The 14,255-nt window shown below is 51.9% G+C and overlaps 1 protein-coding gene across 1 annotated transcript in view; it reads right to left on the bottom strand.

Moving 5' to 3' along the window:
• LOC140427352 (sushi, von Willebrand factor type A, EGF and pentraxin domain-containing protein 1-like) overlaps positions 1-14,255 on the bottom strand; it is a 151,976-nt gene that overhangs the window by 55,075 nt on the left and 82,646 nt on the right. The window contains exon 20 of the mRNA XM_072512902.1: positions 9,899-10,084. Within this exon, the coding sequence (XP_072369003.1) occupies positions 9,899-10,084 (186 nt within the window). The remainder of the gene's footprint in view (positions 1-9,898; positions 10,085-14,255) is intronic.

Below are 14,255 nucleotides of genomic sequence, written 5' to 3'. Positions count from 1 at the left end.
TCACTAACACGTTGGGCTGGATTCTCTGCAGCCCCGCGCCAAAATCGCGTTCGGCATGGGGGCGGAGAATCCAATTTCAAGCTGAAATTGGGCCCGGCGATTCTCCGGGAACCGAGAACCGTCGTGATCGCCGAGATGTCGCGCGGCTGGGGGCCCATTGACAGAGACCAGCCCAGCGATCCTCCGCTCGACTGGCCGAGTTCCCGACGACGTGGAACTAACCTGGTATTGCCGGTCGGGATGCTGGCGTGGGGGGGGGCGGGGGGCGTCGGACACCGGGGGGGGGCCTTATAGGTGGCCGGGGGTTAGATCCGTGCGCTCAGATGCTCGGGCGCGCGGCTGATCGGGGTGGTCTAATTTTTCAGTCTGCCTCTGCGGTTCGAGTTCACCATGGAGCTTAGTGTGGCCGCTGGAGGCCGACGCCGTGCACATGCTCGGACTCAAAACTGGAAGTACGGGGGCCCGTACCGGCACCTAAAGTTGCGTGAACTACTCTGGGTCCTTGCTAGCCCCCTGCAGGGCATTGAATTAGTTGTACTTTTCTCCAGGAATCTCTAGAGTACTCTCCATCACTTTTACGTGGGCGTTTTGGGAGAATCCAGCCCCTTAGCTTCCATTGATCTCTCTGGAGAGAAAATCAAATCCCTCTCCAGTAAGAGAGTTTGCATAGCGCCTGTATCCCTTAAAACAGTTATGGGTTTGGCTGCACCATTGGCTAAAATGTGGTGATCTACCCCTTAGATAAAATCCCTGGGCTGGATTCTCCAATAATGGGGCTATGTCCCCATGCCAGCGTAAAAACGCGGGCATTTCACTTCCTTAAGAAAGTCCTGAGTGATTCTCCCATCTGCAGGGGGCTGGCAGGGCCCCGGAGTGATTCTCACAACTCTGGCTGTGGATACGGGGCCCTGCATTTCCGGTCGGGGGTCCGCGCATGCTCACGGTGGCGGCCTGCAGCTCTGCACCATGGGGGGACATGGTGGACTCAGACTGCGGAGCGGCACCAGAAATGTAGGCCCCCCCAAGATTGCGCGCGCCCGAAGTTCCGTGACGCCCGATCGCTCCCCTGGCCATCCATAAGGCCCCCCCCCCACCCCGGTGATCGAACCCCCGCCCCCCACCAGGGCGGCCGCGGACTGAGTCCGCAGCTGCCACCCGACGTTCCCAAACGGCCGGCAGGTGGTCCAGCCCACGCTGGCTCTGTCAATGGCCCCCTACCCCCGCTGCTTAGTCTGCATGCGAGAGACTCCCGAGGACTGGAGAATCCCGGGAGTGGCGGCGGTCCCGATTTCCGGGCTGACGGTCATTCTTCGCCCCCGCGCTGAACGCGATTTCGGCGTGGAGGCTCGGAGAATCCAGCCCCCGGTATATCTCTCATCAACCTCATTTGCCACTCCTGCTCCCACAGCAGTGTTTACCTCAAGTCTCCTGGTTCTCATTAGAGCTACAGTTTGCCATGCGGTATCCTCCACTTTTATTCCCTTTTCAGAATCCTCCTTTTAACCTCAACAAATTCCATGGACTTTCCTCGCAAATTCCAACAGGCTGAACGAACATCTCCCACTTTATTGTGATGGTAACAGTTAGGCCTTCGAATCTCACCTCCATTCTCTGTATCTTCCTTCCCGGTCTGAGGAGTAGATCTCAGCTACTAGTCTTCCTCTCACTCACCCACTTTCTATCCTTTTCCAAAGTGAATCAAGGCCTACCGATCGGCGGGCGAGCTGGTTTCGTGGGGGCCTATGTTCCACCGCGCCGGGCCCCTGTACGGCTCCGCCATATTGCACAGGGGCCGGCATGGAGAAGGGAACCCCTGCGTATGCGCAGAATCACGCCGGCCGTTCCGCGCATGCGCGGACTCGTGCTGGCCGTTCTGTGATGGCTGGAGCTGCGGGGACCACTCCGGCACCGACTTAGCCCCTTTAGAAGGGGAGCATTCCCCATTATCAGTCACCGTTGATGCCAGAGTGGTTGGCGCTGCTTTTCACGCCGGTGTGGGGACATAGCCCCATTATTGGAGAATCCTGCCCATGGTCTTTCAGAAGTTCAGGGGCGTCATTCTCCGACCCCCCGCCAGGTCGGAGAATGGCCATTGGCCGCCGAGAATCCCGCCCTCACCCCCCCAGAAGTCTCCGGTACCGGAGATTGGGCGGGGGCGGGAATCGGGCCGCGCCGGTTGGCGGGACCCCCCGTTCAATTCTCCGGCCCGGATGGGCCGAAGTCCCGCCCAGAAATTGCCTGTCCCGCCGGCGTAAATCAAACCTGGTATTTACCGGCGGGACCAGGCGGCGTGGGCGGGCTCCGGGGTCCTGGGGGGGGGGGGTGCAGGGCGATCTGACCCCGGGGGGTGCCCCCACGGTGGCCTGGCCCGCGATCGGGGCCCACCGATCCGCGGGCGGGCCTGTGCCGTGGGGGCACTCTTTCCCTTCCGCCTCCGCTACGGCCTCCACCATGGCGGAGGCGGAAGAGACTCTCCCCACTGCGCATGCGCGGGAAACTTTCAGCGGCGGCTGACGCTCCCGCGCATGCGCCGCATTTCCGCGCCAGCTGGCGGGGAAACAAACGCCATTTCCGCCAGCTGGCGGGGCGGAAATCCCTCCGCCGTCGGCCTAGCCCCTCAATGTTGGGGCTAGGCCGCCAAAGATGCGGAGCATTCCGCACCTTTGGGCCGGCGCGATGCCCGTCTGATTGACGCCGTCTTTGGCGCCAGTCGGCGGACATCGCGCCGTTGGGGGAGAATTTCGCCCCAGGTTTCCGGGTTGGTGCTGCCTTTCTTCCATGCTTGATATGATCTTCTCAGGCAAGGTTGTCTATCTTTCCTACAGACTCAGCATCATTTCAGGTTCACAGCAAAGGGTATGCTAGACACCCACTGCTTTCTAAACAATAGATCAGTTATTTTATTTCAGCCCTGAAAAGTAACAAGCTGCTGATTTTTGGTACATTTAAAAGATTTTTTAGCAGACACCTACAGTCAGCCGGCAGTGTAGAGAGAAAACAGCTCCTTTCACTTTTGATCACTTCTGGAAGGTTCTCTCAGAAACATCACCCAGCAGGAGTTAATCGCTGACTGTTGTCAGGTAGAACATTATCCCTAGCCAACCCATTGGTTGCCGGTTAACCAATCAAGCTGATTTCCTCCAAAACTGGTTTCTCCCATCTACGTGGTGCCGAATAGTCTGGCAAATCCTTTTCCCAAAGCCTGAGAATACAGTGGGCGGGATTCTCTCAGCCCGGGGCCGGGCCGGAGAATCCCCGCGACCGGTGCCAGTCGGGGGCCGCTCTACGCGGAATGGACCGAGCGGCCGTCGTAAAAACGCTGAGTCCCGCTGGCGTTGTCCACACCTGCTCTCAGCCGGTGGGAACTCAGCATGGAAGGGTCGAGGGGGTGGCCTGTGGTTGGGGAGGGGAGTTCCGAACCCGGGGGGGGGCCTTTGATGTGGCCAGGCCCGCGATTGGGGCCCACTGATCGGCGGGCTGGCCTCTCTGGCCTGCGGCCTCCTCTCTTCCGCGCCGGTCTCTGTAGTCCTGCGCCATGTTGCCTGTAGGGGCCAGAATTGCTGACCCTGAGGCCGTGTTGCACCGTTGAGAAACGCGGATCACAGGATCCCGCCCAGTATTCTGACAAACAGGCTGTTTTAAACTTTGAGTCTTCTGCTTCCTTCTTTATATTTAAAGGAACATCCCAATTATTCATCTACGAATCAAAACAATAAAACAAATGAGAACAAAGGAAATAAACATCAAGAACTCTTACATACCTCTGCCCTTTGTCATGTGAGAGTACCTTTAAGAAATGGGTGTTTAAGAAATGTACCTTTAAGAAATGGGTGTTTATCAGTGATGTCAGAGTGTGGGTGGAGCTGGGCTGTCTGTCAGCTTTTTACTTTTGTTTTAGGCTGTTTGCTGCAGGGTGTGTTTTAGTTTTGTTTTCGGTGTTGGAGCTGAAGCCAGACCGAGCAGGTGTACTGTTGATCTCTCTGCCATGAAAAGACTATCTCTTGATCATTCCGGGGCCAGCGAAAATCCCGCCCACGCCGGCTGCCAAATTCTCCGGCGCCGGGGATTTGGCGGGGGTGGGAATCGGCCCACGTCGGTTGGTGGCTGCTAGCAGTGGCCCCCCCGGCGATTCGCCGGCCCGCGATGGGCCGAGTGGCGCCCGTTTTCGGCAGTCCCGCCGGCGTATATTACACCAGGCTTTTGATGGCGGGACCTGGCTGCGCGAGCAGCCTCCGGGGTCCTCAGGGGGCACTGGGAGATCCGGCCCCAGGAGGTGCCCCACGGTGGCCTGGCCAGCGATCGGGGCCACCGGACTGGCCTGTGCCGTGGGGGCACTCTATTCCCCCGCACCGGCGGCTGTACCGATTCACCATTGCCGGTGCAGAGACGAACCCCTCTGCGCATGCGCTGGGATGACGCCAGCACACACTGGCGCTCCCACGCATGCGCCAACTCGCGCCGGCCGGCGGAGGCCCTTCGGTGCCGGTTGGCGTGGCGCCAAGCTCCTTCACCGTTGGCCGGCGCAGCGCAAACCACCCCGGCGCCGGCCTAGCCCCTGAAGGTATGGAGGATTCCGCACTTTGGGGCGGCCCGATGCCAGAATGGTTCACGCCACTCCTTCGCGCCAGAATTGCCGCCCGCCGATTCCCGCAGAATCCGGCCCAAGGTTGTCTTCTGGTTGTTGTTTGGGAAGTTATTAAGGATTACTTTGTGTTGTATTCTTGGGGGGTTGTATTTAAATTAATGGTTGCTCAGATGTTCACTATATGTTTTAAAAAGGTTAACTTGAGTTCATAGAATAAACATTGTTTTGCTTTAAAAAATACTTTTCCATTTCTGCTGTACCACACCTGTAGAGTGGGCCGTATGCTCCCCATACCACAATCTAGTAAAAGTTGTGGGTCAGGTGAATTCCATGATACACTTTGGGGTTCTCTGAACCCTGGTCCATACCACCTTAGGGAGATGAAAAGTCATTGCAAAGATGTTTTGCAAAGATTGCAAAGATGCAAAGAGAAGTATTTGGCAGGTAGGATCAAGGAAAACCCAAAAGCTTTCTATAGGTATGTCAGGAATAAGCGAATGACTTTTTGTAGTTTGTAGTTTAGTCGGGCAGCATGGTCGGCACGGGCTTGGAGGGCCGAAGGGCCTGTTCCTGTGCTGTACATTTCTTTGTTCTTTGTTCTTTTTGACCAGGGTAAGAGTAGGACCAGTCAAGGACAGGGATGGGAAGTTGTGTGTGGAGTCTGAAGAGATAGGCGAGATACAAAATGAATATTTTTCGTCAGTATTCACTCAGGAAAAAGATAATGTTGTGGAGGAGAATGCTGAGACCCAGGCTAATAGAATAGATGGCATTGAGGTACGTAGGGAAGAGGTGTTGGCAATTCTGGACAGGCTGAAAATAGATAAGTCCCCGGGGCCTGATGGGATTTATCCTAGGATTCTCTGGGAGGCCAGGGAAGAGATTGCTGGACCTTTGGCTTTGATTTTTATGTCATCATTGGCTACAGGAATAGTGCCGGAGGACTGGAGGATAGCAAATGTGGTCCCGTTGTTCAAAAAGGGGAGCAGAGACAACCCCGGCAACTATAGACCGGTGAGCCTCACGTCTGTAGTGGGTAAAGTCTTGGAGGGGATTATAAGAGACAAGATTTATATTCATCTAGATAGGAATAATATGATCAGGGATAGTCAGCATGGCTTTGTAAAGGGTAGGTCATGCCTCACAAACCTTATTGAGTTCTTTGAGAAGGTGACTGAACAGGTAGACGAGGGTAGAGCAGTTGATGTGGTGTATATGGATTTCAGCAAAGCGTTTGATAAGGTTCCCCATGGTAGGCTATTGCAGAAAATACGGAGGCTGGGGATTGAGGGTGATTTAGAGATATGGATCAGAAATTGGCTAGCTGAAAGAAGACAGAGGGTGGTGGTTGATGGGAAATGTTCAGAATGGAGTTCAGTTACAAGTGGCGTACCACAAGGATCTGTTCTGGGGCCGTTGCTGTTTGTCATTTTTATCAATGACCTAGAGGAAGGCGCAGAGGGGTGGGTGAGTAAATTTGCAGACGACACTAAAGTCGGTGGTGTTGTCGACAGTGGGGAAGGATGTAGCAGGTTACAGAGGGACATAGATAAGCTGCAGAGCTGGGCTGAGAGGTGGCAAATGGAGTTTAATGTAGAGAAGTGTGAGGTGATTCACTTTGGAAGGAATAACAGGAATGCGGAATATTTGGCTAATGGTAAAGTTCTTGGAAGTGTGGATGAGCTGAGGGATCTAGGTGTCCATGTTCATAGATCCCTGAAAGTTGCCACCCAGGTTGATAGGGTTGTGAAGAAGGCCTATGGAGTGTTGGCCTTTATTGGTAGAGGGATTGAGTTCCGGAGTCAGGAGGTCATGTTGCAGCTGTACAAAACTCTGGTACGGCCGCATTTGGAGTATTGCGTACAGTTCTGGTCACCGCATTATAGGAAGGATGTGGAGGCTTTGGAGCGGGTGCAGAGGAGATTTACCAGGATGTTGCCTAGTATGCAGGGAAAATCTTATGAGGAAAGGCTGATGGACTTGAGGTTGTTTTCGTTGGAGAGAAGAAGGTTAAGAGGAGACTTAATAGAGGCATACAAAATGATCAGGGGGTTGGATCGGATAGTGAGAGCCTTCTCCCGCGGATGGAAATGGCTGGCACGAGGGGACATAGCTTTAAACTGAGGGTTAATAGATATAGGACAGAGGTCAGAGGTAGGTTCTTTACGCAAAGAGTGGTGAGGCCGTGGAATGCCCTACCTGCAACAGTAGTGAACTCGCCAACATTGAGGGCATTTAAAAGTTTATTGGATAAGCATATGGATGATAATGGCATAGTGTAGGTTAGATGGCTTTTGTTTCGGTGCAACATCGTGGGCCGAAGGGCCTGTACTGCGTTGTATCGTTCTATGTTCTATGTTCTATGTTTCATCACAAGGTATGCGGCACAAACCATAAAACACACATCCCCTAACCCTAACTCTTCCTTTCCCACTGCACAAGTTCCCCCAATTCTTACATCTGCAGCTTGTGAGCACTTAAATTCATGATAATGCATCTTCAATAATATTGTCCTTTCCGGGAATATGCACGCAATAAACTCCAACAGAACAACCTTGAGTTCTGAGTTTTAAATTTTTCTACAAATGCAAGCAGCTTATAGTCAGTATGGGCTTTACTGATTAACATGCCGGACATGAACTTCAAAATGCTGAATGGTTAGTAACAATGCTAAGGTTTCCTTCTCATTGGTGGAGTGTTTTCTTTGGCGCAGACTTAGTTTTTTTGAAAAGTACTCCACCAGCCTCGCTTTCCCTGACTCGTCAAACCAAAGCAACACTTCCCCCACCCCCACCTCCATGTCACTGGCATCTGTGGTCACTTTAACCAGTTTGGAAAATTCAGGGACAGCCACCACTGGAAGGCTTATCAATATAGCCCTCAATTTCTCTAAAGCTGTCTGGCTTTCTGCAGATCATACCATTTTTTATTGTTTCTGCAATACATTAAATTTCCTATAGCATCTGCACTACCTAGGAACCCCATAATCTCCCGTTTCGCTTTAGTAATGGGAAAATCTGGTAAAGCCCTTACTTCGGCCATTCTGGGTGACACTGATCCCTGTACCACAACATGCGCTAAGTAGGTCACGCTTACTTCGGCAAACTCGCTTTTCGCCACATTGATGACTAAATCGGCCAACTGCGGTTATTTAAATAACTTCTTCAATTAGACCATAAGACCATAAGACATAGGAGCAGAATTAGGCCACTCGGCCCATCGAGTCTGCTCTGCCATTCAATCATGGCTGTTATTTTCTCATCCCCATTCTCTTCCCTTCTACATGCTCTTTCCATGTGTCAATGTAAACTACCATGTCATCCAAATAGACCATGCAGTTGGGCAGCTGTGCCACAACGTGATGTATGAATAGTTGAAATGTAGCCAGTGCGTTTTGAAATCTGAAAGGTATCACTTTACAGGAGTCACAAAGGCAGATATACCTTTAGCGTTGGGTGTTAAAGGAACCTGCCAATACTGCTTTAACAAATCAATTTTCAAAAGACATGAGGTGCTGCCTGTCTTATCATTACAGTCCCCAACCAGCAAATCAGATACAAATCCATTTTGGTGATGACCTTCTGGTAGTTATACAGAACTGGGTTGTCCCATCCGACTTAGGTACTAACAACCGGTGAACTCTAGCTACTCTTATTCAGTACAATTAAGTGATTCTCCATCATGTATTGGATTTCAGCTTCTACCTGAGCTAGTTTCGGTGGGTTTAGTTGATATGGATGCTGTTTTATCGGGTTGGAGTTACCTACGTCTACATCATGTTAAGTTAATCTAGTGCACCCAAGTATGTCCCCTACTGCTTATGCTTTTTGCAGTATTCTTATGAAATATTTTCCCTGCTCTTCTTCTAAGTATGCAAACTCAGTATCTAAGTGCTCTAATATTAGCGTATGTTCTAGTCGTACCACAGGAGGATCACTCTGTGATATGTCCACCTCTTCCCCTACCTTACTCTTATTGTCCTCTTCCACTACTTCTACCTATTGACACATTTGTACCTTCCTATCCCCTTCCCCACGATGATATTTTTGCGACATATTTAAGTGACATAATCGGTCCTACGGTCTGGAGTGTCTAATCGGCAAGTCACTTACTCGCCCTCCTAAATACCTTATAGGGGTCGTTGAATTTCACTTTCAGAGGTTCGCCCTGCAAAGGCAACAATATCAGTATCTCATCTCCAGCCCGAAATGCTCTAGACCTGGCATGTTTGTGGCCACATTTTCATTCTTGGCCCTGAAACCATTAAATTCTCTTGGGCTACCTGACAGGCTCCTGTGAGCCTTTCCAGAAACGTGGACACGTAATCCAACATTGATTCATCCTGTTGTTTCAGAAACTTTTCTTTCATCAGCTTTATTGGACACTATGCATCACGGCCATAGACCAATTCAAATGGGTTAAACCCAGTCTATTCGTTCAGAGAATCGCTGGTGGCAAACAGTAAAAAAATGTAGTCCCACATTATCTCCAGATCGATTTCCCCACTGGATAGTGCTTCTGATGCTACACTACAGGAACTACACCCTCCTGGGCTCTCCTGTGTTTCGAACAGACACAAGCACCCAACCAATACATCATCTATCTCTGCTTTCTGAGCTTTAACCGGCACCTCTGCTTTTCATTCAACAAAACAAACAAAGAACAAAGAAATGTACAGCACAGGAACAGACCCTTCGGCCCTCCAAGCCCGTGCCGACCATGCTGCCCGACTAAACTACAATCTTCTACACTTCCTGGGTCCGTATCCCTCTATTCCCATCCTATTCATGTATTTGTCAAGATGCCCCTTAAATGTCACTATCGTCCCTGCTTCCACCACCTCCTCCGGTAGCGAGTTCCAGGCGCTCACTACCCTCTGTGTAAAAAACTTGCCTCGTACATCTACTCTAAACCTTGCCCCTCTCACCTTCATTTGCCTATTGCATTAACTTGTCTTCCAGCAGGAAGGGGACAGGATATTGGGAGGTATCCACATTTCCTGGGTTTAAGAGAATGGTAACTGCAATTTGAAATCCTGATCACCTTGTGGGGTGCAGGGTAGGAGTCACTGGGAAGGGCTGACAAGCCTTCAGTCCAACTGTCCACACCATGTCCACAGTCAGTTTTGGAGTCACATGTGGGAAATTCCTGGGTACTTGAAAATTCCAACCAGCTTTCCAGTCAGCTTTGTGGCCGAGGACACAGAAATAAAGCTCTTTCTACACATTGCACTGCTGATTCACTTACTCAATCCCTCCCAGGAAATGGGGAGAAACTGCAGTGTCAGTGATGGTAAGGTTGCCGATATATTACCTTTGCAAGTCGGGGTCTTTGCTGTCCATTGTCCAGAGATATTACACTTGAGCCAGTTTGTTCCAGATAACACAAACCCTTCAGGGCACCAAAAACCACATGTTGAGGTGTAGCTAAAGTTCCCAATGGGATGGGAACAGTTCATCGCCCCATGTTCAGGTCGTGTCAGTGTCTCGCATTTCTTAACTGAAATAGAAGTTTGCAGTTTGTTATTTAAAATCATCTTTTGCATGAATACTCAACTGCTGACTTGGCTCATTCCTGGCTACGAGGGGTTATCTTCTGAAGAAAGGGTTTGAGCAGGTTGGGCGTAAACCCACGGGAGGCTAGAAGAACGAGAGGTGATCTCTTTGAAACTGGAGTCGCAACACCAGTTAAATAAGATTTTGTTAAAATACACAGGGGGCGAGTTCTCTGTTTCTGAGACTAAGGGCTGGATTCTCTGATCGCCGAAGCTAAAATGGGGTTCGCCAGACGGCTGGAGAATCCATTTTTACGGCGGAATTGGGGGCGGCCCCGTTTTTCCAATGCTCCGCCCCCTCACAAATGGCGCACTCGAGAAGTACACCGCACGCTGTGGGCACGGCCTCAAGACATCGCCTGAGGCCCTCTCCCGATGCTCCGTCCCCATTGGGCCGATTCCCCGTCGGCGTGGGGCGTGTGTCCTCTCACTTTTCGGGAACCTCGCATGGCGGCTGCGCACTGTGCCAGCGTCACCACAGTCAGGGAGGGAACCGTTCTGCTAGCAGGGGGGGCTTCGGCTGGGACCGGGGGGACTGGTGGGCGGTGGTCCGGGGTGGTGAGGGGGGTTACAGTGGGGCAGTTTTCGCAGGCTGGGTCCGCGCAAGGCCATCGCCATGTTGTGCGGCCCAGCCGCCGCAGGCCACCGCCATGCGCATGCGTGGCCACGGACCCGGCCATTTTGCGTCCGTATCGGCAGGTAAAGCCGCGGGCGGGTCGCTGCCGACCTTTTGGTTGTAAGACCAGATGGATCCTGCTGACAAAGCTGAGATATGCGGACATACGATCTTCTCAGGCACGGTTGTCTACCTTCTCTGCAGACTCAGCATCATTGCAGGTTCACAGCAAAGGAAATGCTGGACACCCACTGCTTTCAAAACAATAGATTAGGGGCTGGATTCTCTGTCGCCCGGCGCCGGTAGCGGAGTTCCCGATGGGTGGAGAATCCAGTTTTGGGGACAAAAAACTGGATTGTCGTGCTGATGTCCGGGTCGCCCACTGGTGGCGGCATCGAGGTTCAGGCGTCTCCCTAGGAGATTGTAAGTTGGTCAAAATTTCCCACTTGCATCCTATTGATGGGCTGAACATCAGGGCCGGGATTCTCCCCGACCGGTGGGGCGGGGTGTCCCGGCGGGATGGAGTAGTGTGAACCACTCCGGCGTCGGGCCGCCCCAAAGGTGCAGATTTCTCCGCACCTTCAGGGGCCAAGCCCTCACCTTGAGGGGCTAGGCCCGCGCCGGAGTGGTTGGCGCGCCGCCGGCCGGCGGGAAAGGCCTTTGGCGCCACGCCAGCCGGGACCGAAGGGTCTTCGCCGGCCGGCGGAAGTCCGCGCATGCACAGGAGCGTCAGCGGCTGCTGACGTCATCCCCGCACATGCGCGGGGGTCACTTCCGCATCGGCCATCACGGAGGCTATGGCCGAGGCAGAAGGAAAAGAGTGCCCCCACGGCACAGGTCCGCCCGTGGATCGGTGGGCCCTGATCGCCGGCCAGGCCACCGTGGGGGCACCCCCTGGGGCCAGAACGCCCCGCGCCCCCCCCCAGGACCCCGGAGCCCACCCACACCGCCAGTCCCGCCGGTAAGGAAGGTGGTCTGATTCACGCCGGCGGGACTGGCATGACAGCAGCGGGACTTCAGCCCATCGCGGGCCGGAGAATCGCCGGGGGGGCCTGCCCACCGGCGCGATTCCCGCCCACGCCAGATTTTCGGTGCCGTAGAATTCGGCGGCCGGTGGAGGCGGGATTCACGTCGCCCCCCGGCGATTCTCCGACCCGGCGGGGGGGTCAGAGAATCCCACCCCATTCTCCATGCCGTTGTGATTCTCAGGCCCTCTGTGCCGGGGTTCACATGGGCATGGAGTGGTACGCAAATTTCCCAGGGTAGCCTTGTGATTGTCCTCACAGTGGGTCAGGGGGGTAAGTATTTAAGGTAGGTGCCCCCAAGTCCATCGGAGGGTCCTCCACAATGTAAATCCTGCTTAAAATGGCAGCCCAATTGGGGGATTCATGTCAGAATCCCTTGTAATCTCTGCCATACGTAAGTTTGCATGGCAAGGCAAATAGCTTCTGGGTGCTGCTCCTAAAACAGAAGTGATTCAGCTCTGACGGGGGAGCATAATCTCCCTAATGGAGAAGCCTGCCCAAGTTCTTTTACTTCAGCTCCTGAAGAGCAACAAGCTGCTGGTTTTGATACACTTAAAGATCTTCAGCTTCCACCTACTGACAGAAGGCAGCAGAGTCAGGAAACAGCTCCATTCATATAACATAGAACATAGAACAGTACAGCAAAGTACAGGCCCTTCGGCCCACGATGCTGTGCCGACCATTTATCCTTCTCTAACATCAACCTAACCTACATCCCTTCAATTTACTGCTGTCCATGTGCCTGTCCAAGAGTCGCTTAAATGTCCCCAATGACTCTGACTCCACCACCTCTGCTGGCAGTGCATGCCATGCATCCACCACTCTCTGTGTAAAGAAACTATCTTTGACATCTCCCCTATACCTTTCTCCAATCACCTTAAAATTATGTTCCCTCGTGACAGCCATTTCCGCCCTGGGGAAAAGTCTCTGGCTATCCACTCTATCCATGCCTCTCATCACCTTGTACACCTCTGTCAAGTCACCGCACTTCCTTCTTCGCTCCAATGAGAAAAGCCCCAGCTCCCTCAACCTTTCTTCATAAAACATGCCCTCCAGTCCAGGCAGCATCCTTCTGGAAGATTCTCTCAAAAACAGCATCCAGCAGGAACCAATCACTAACTGTTGCCAGGTGGAACACTGTCCCTGGCCAACCCATTGGTTGCCAGTTAACCAATCAAACTAAGTCCCTCCAAAACCGTTCCTCCATCAACGTATTGCTGAAGATTTTGGCTACTTCTTTTCCAAAATGCAAAGCCTGAGAATACAGATTCTGGCAAACAGGCTATTTTAAACTTTGAGTCCTTGGTTTCCTTCTCTCTACTTAAAGGCGCATCCCAATTATTGATCCATACATCAAAACAATAAAATAAAATAAATGGAAACAAAGGAATTAAACTGGAAGAACTCTTACATCCCTCCTTCCTTAGAGAGATGGAAAACCATTGCAAGGATGTTTCATCGCAAGGTTTGTGACACAAACCATAAAACACACATCCATTCATTCATCCCCACGACAGAGGTTTCCCCAGTTTTTGCACCTGCAACTTATCAGCACTTAAATTTGTGATAATGCATCTGCAACATATTGTCCTGTCCGGGAACATGCACAGATTTTACATGCAGTTTTCTTTGCTTGGATAATATCCACTTTTCCTTCAGCCACTCCATTTGAGATGCTATTCTCTCAAATGCCATGAAGAATGGCTCTACACCGTTTCCCTCAAATTTTGGTAGGGACTGAATAAACTTTAGCATGTCCCCACTAAGCACTGTTCTAGGGTTAGGCTCCCGTCTAGCTCTTGGCAGCTCTCCTTTAATTTTCATCGCTGCAAGCTGGAACTCTGTCTCTTTTGCTTCTTCCCCTGATTCCAGCTACCTCGTCTTTTTCCCACATCACCAGCATATCCATTTTTAAAAATTCCTTCTAATGCTCGAACTTCACCAAATTCTCTCCAAATCGGTTTCCCCACCAAAAAGAGCTTCTGAGGCTACACGATAGGGACTATTTCCTTGTGGTTTCTCATGGGCTTCTAACAGACCCAAGGAGTCAACTAATACATCTCTGCCGTCTTTAAGTGATACCTCTACTTTTCATTCACTTGCCAATTACATTAACTTGTCTTCCAGCGGGAAAGTGACAGGATATTGGGATAGATACAGATTTACTGGGTTTCTGAGAAAGGTAACTATGATTTGAAATCCTGATCATCTGGTGGGGTGCAGGGTAGGAGTCACTGGGAAGGGCTGACAAGCCTTCAGTCCAACTGCCCACACCATGTCCACAGTCAGTTTTGGAATCGTGTGTGGGAAATTCCTGGGCTTCTTTGAAAATTGCAACAGCTGTCCAGTCAGCTTCTCGGCCAAGGACACAAAAAAAGAGCTCTATCTATGCGGTATTAGAGGTATTATGGTACCTGATAGGCTGGAGCACTATTGGTGGAAACTGTATGCTTTCTATCGGTTAGGATATATGGT

The sequence above is a fragment of the Scyliorhinus torazame genome, chromosome 7 (genome assembly GCF_047496885.1).
Source record: "Scyliorhinus torazame isolate Kashiwa2021f chromosome 7, sScyTor2.1, whole genome shotgun sequence".
In the NCBI taxonomy this organism is placed as follows: domain Eukaryota; kingdom Metazoa; phylum Chordata; class Chondrichthyes; order Carcharhiniformes; family Scyliorhinidae; genus Scyliorhinus; species Scyliorhinus torazame.
The sequence above is the reverse complement of the archived record's forward strand: the minus strand, read 5'-3'. Positions and strand labels throughout refer to the sequence as shown.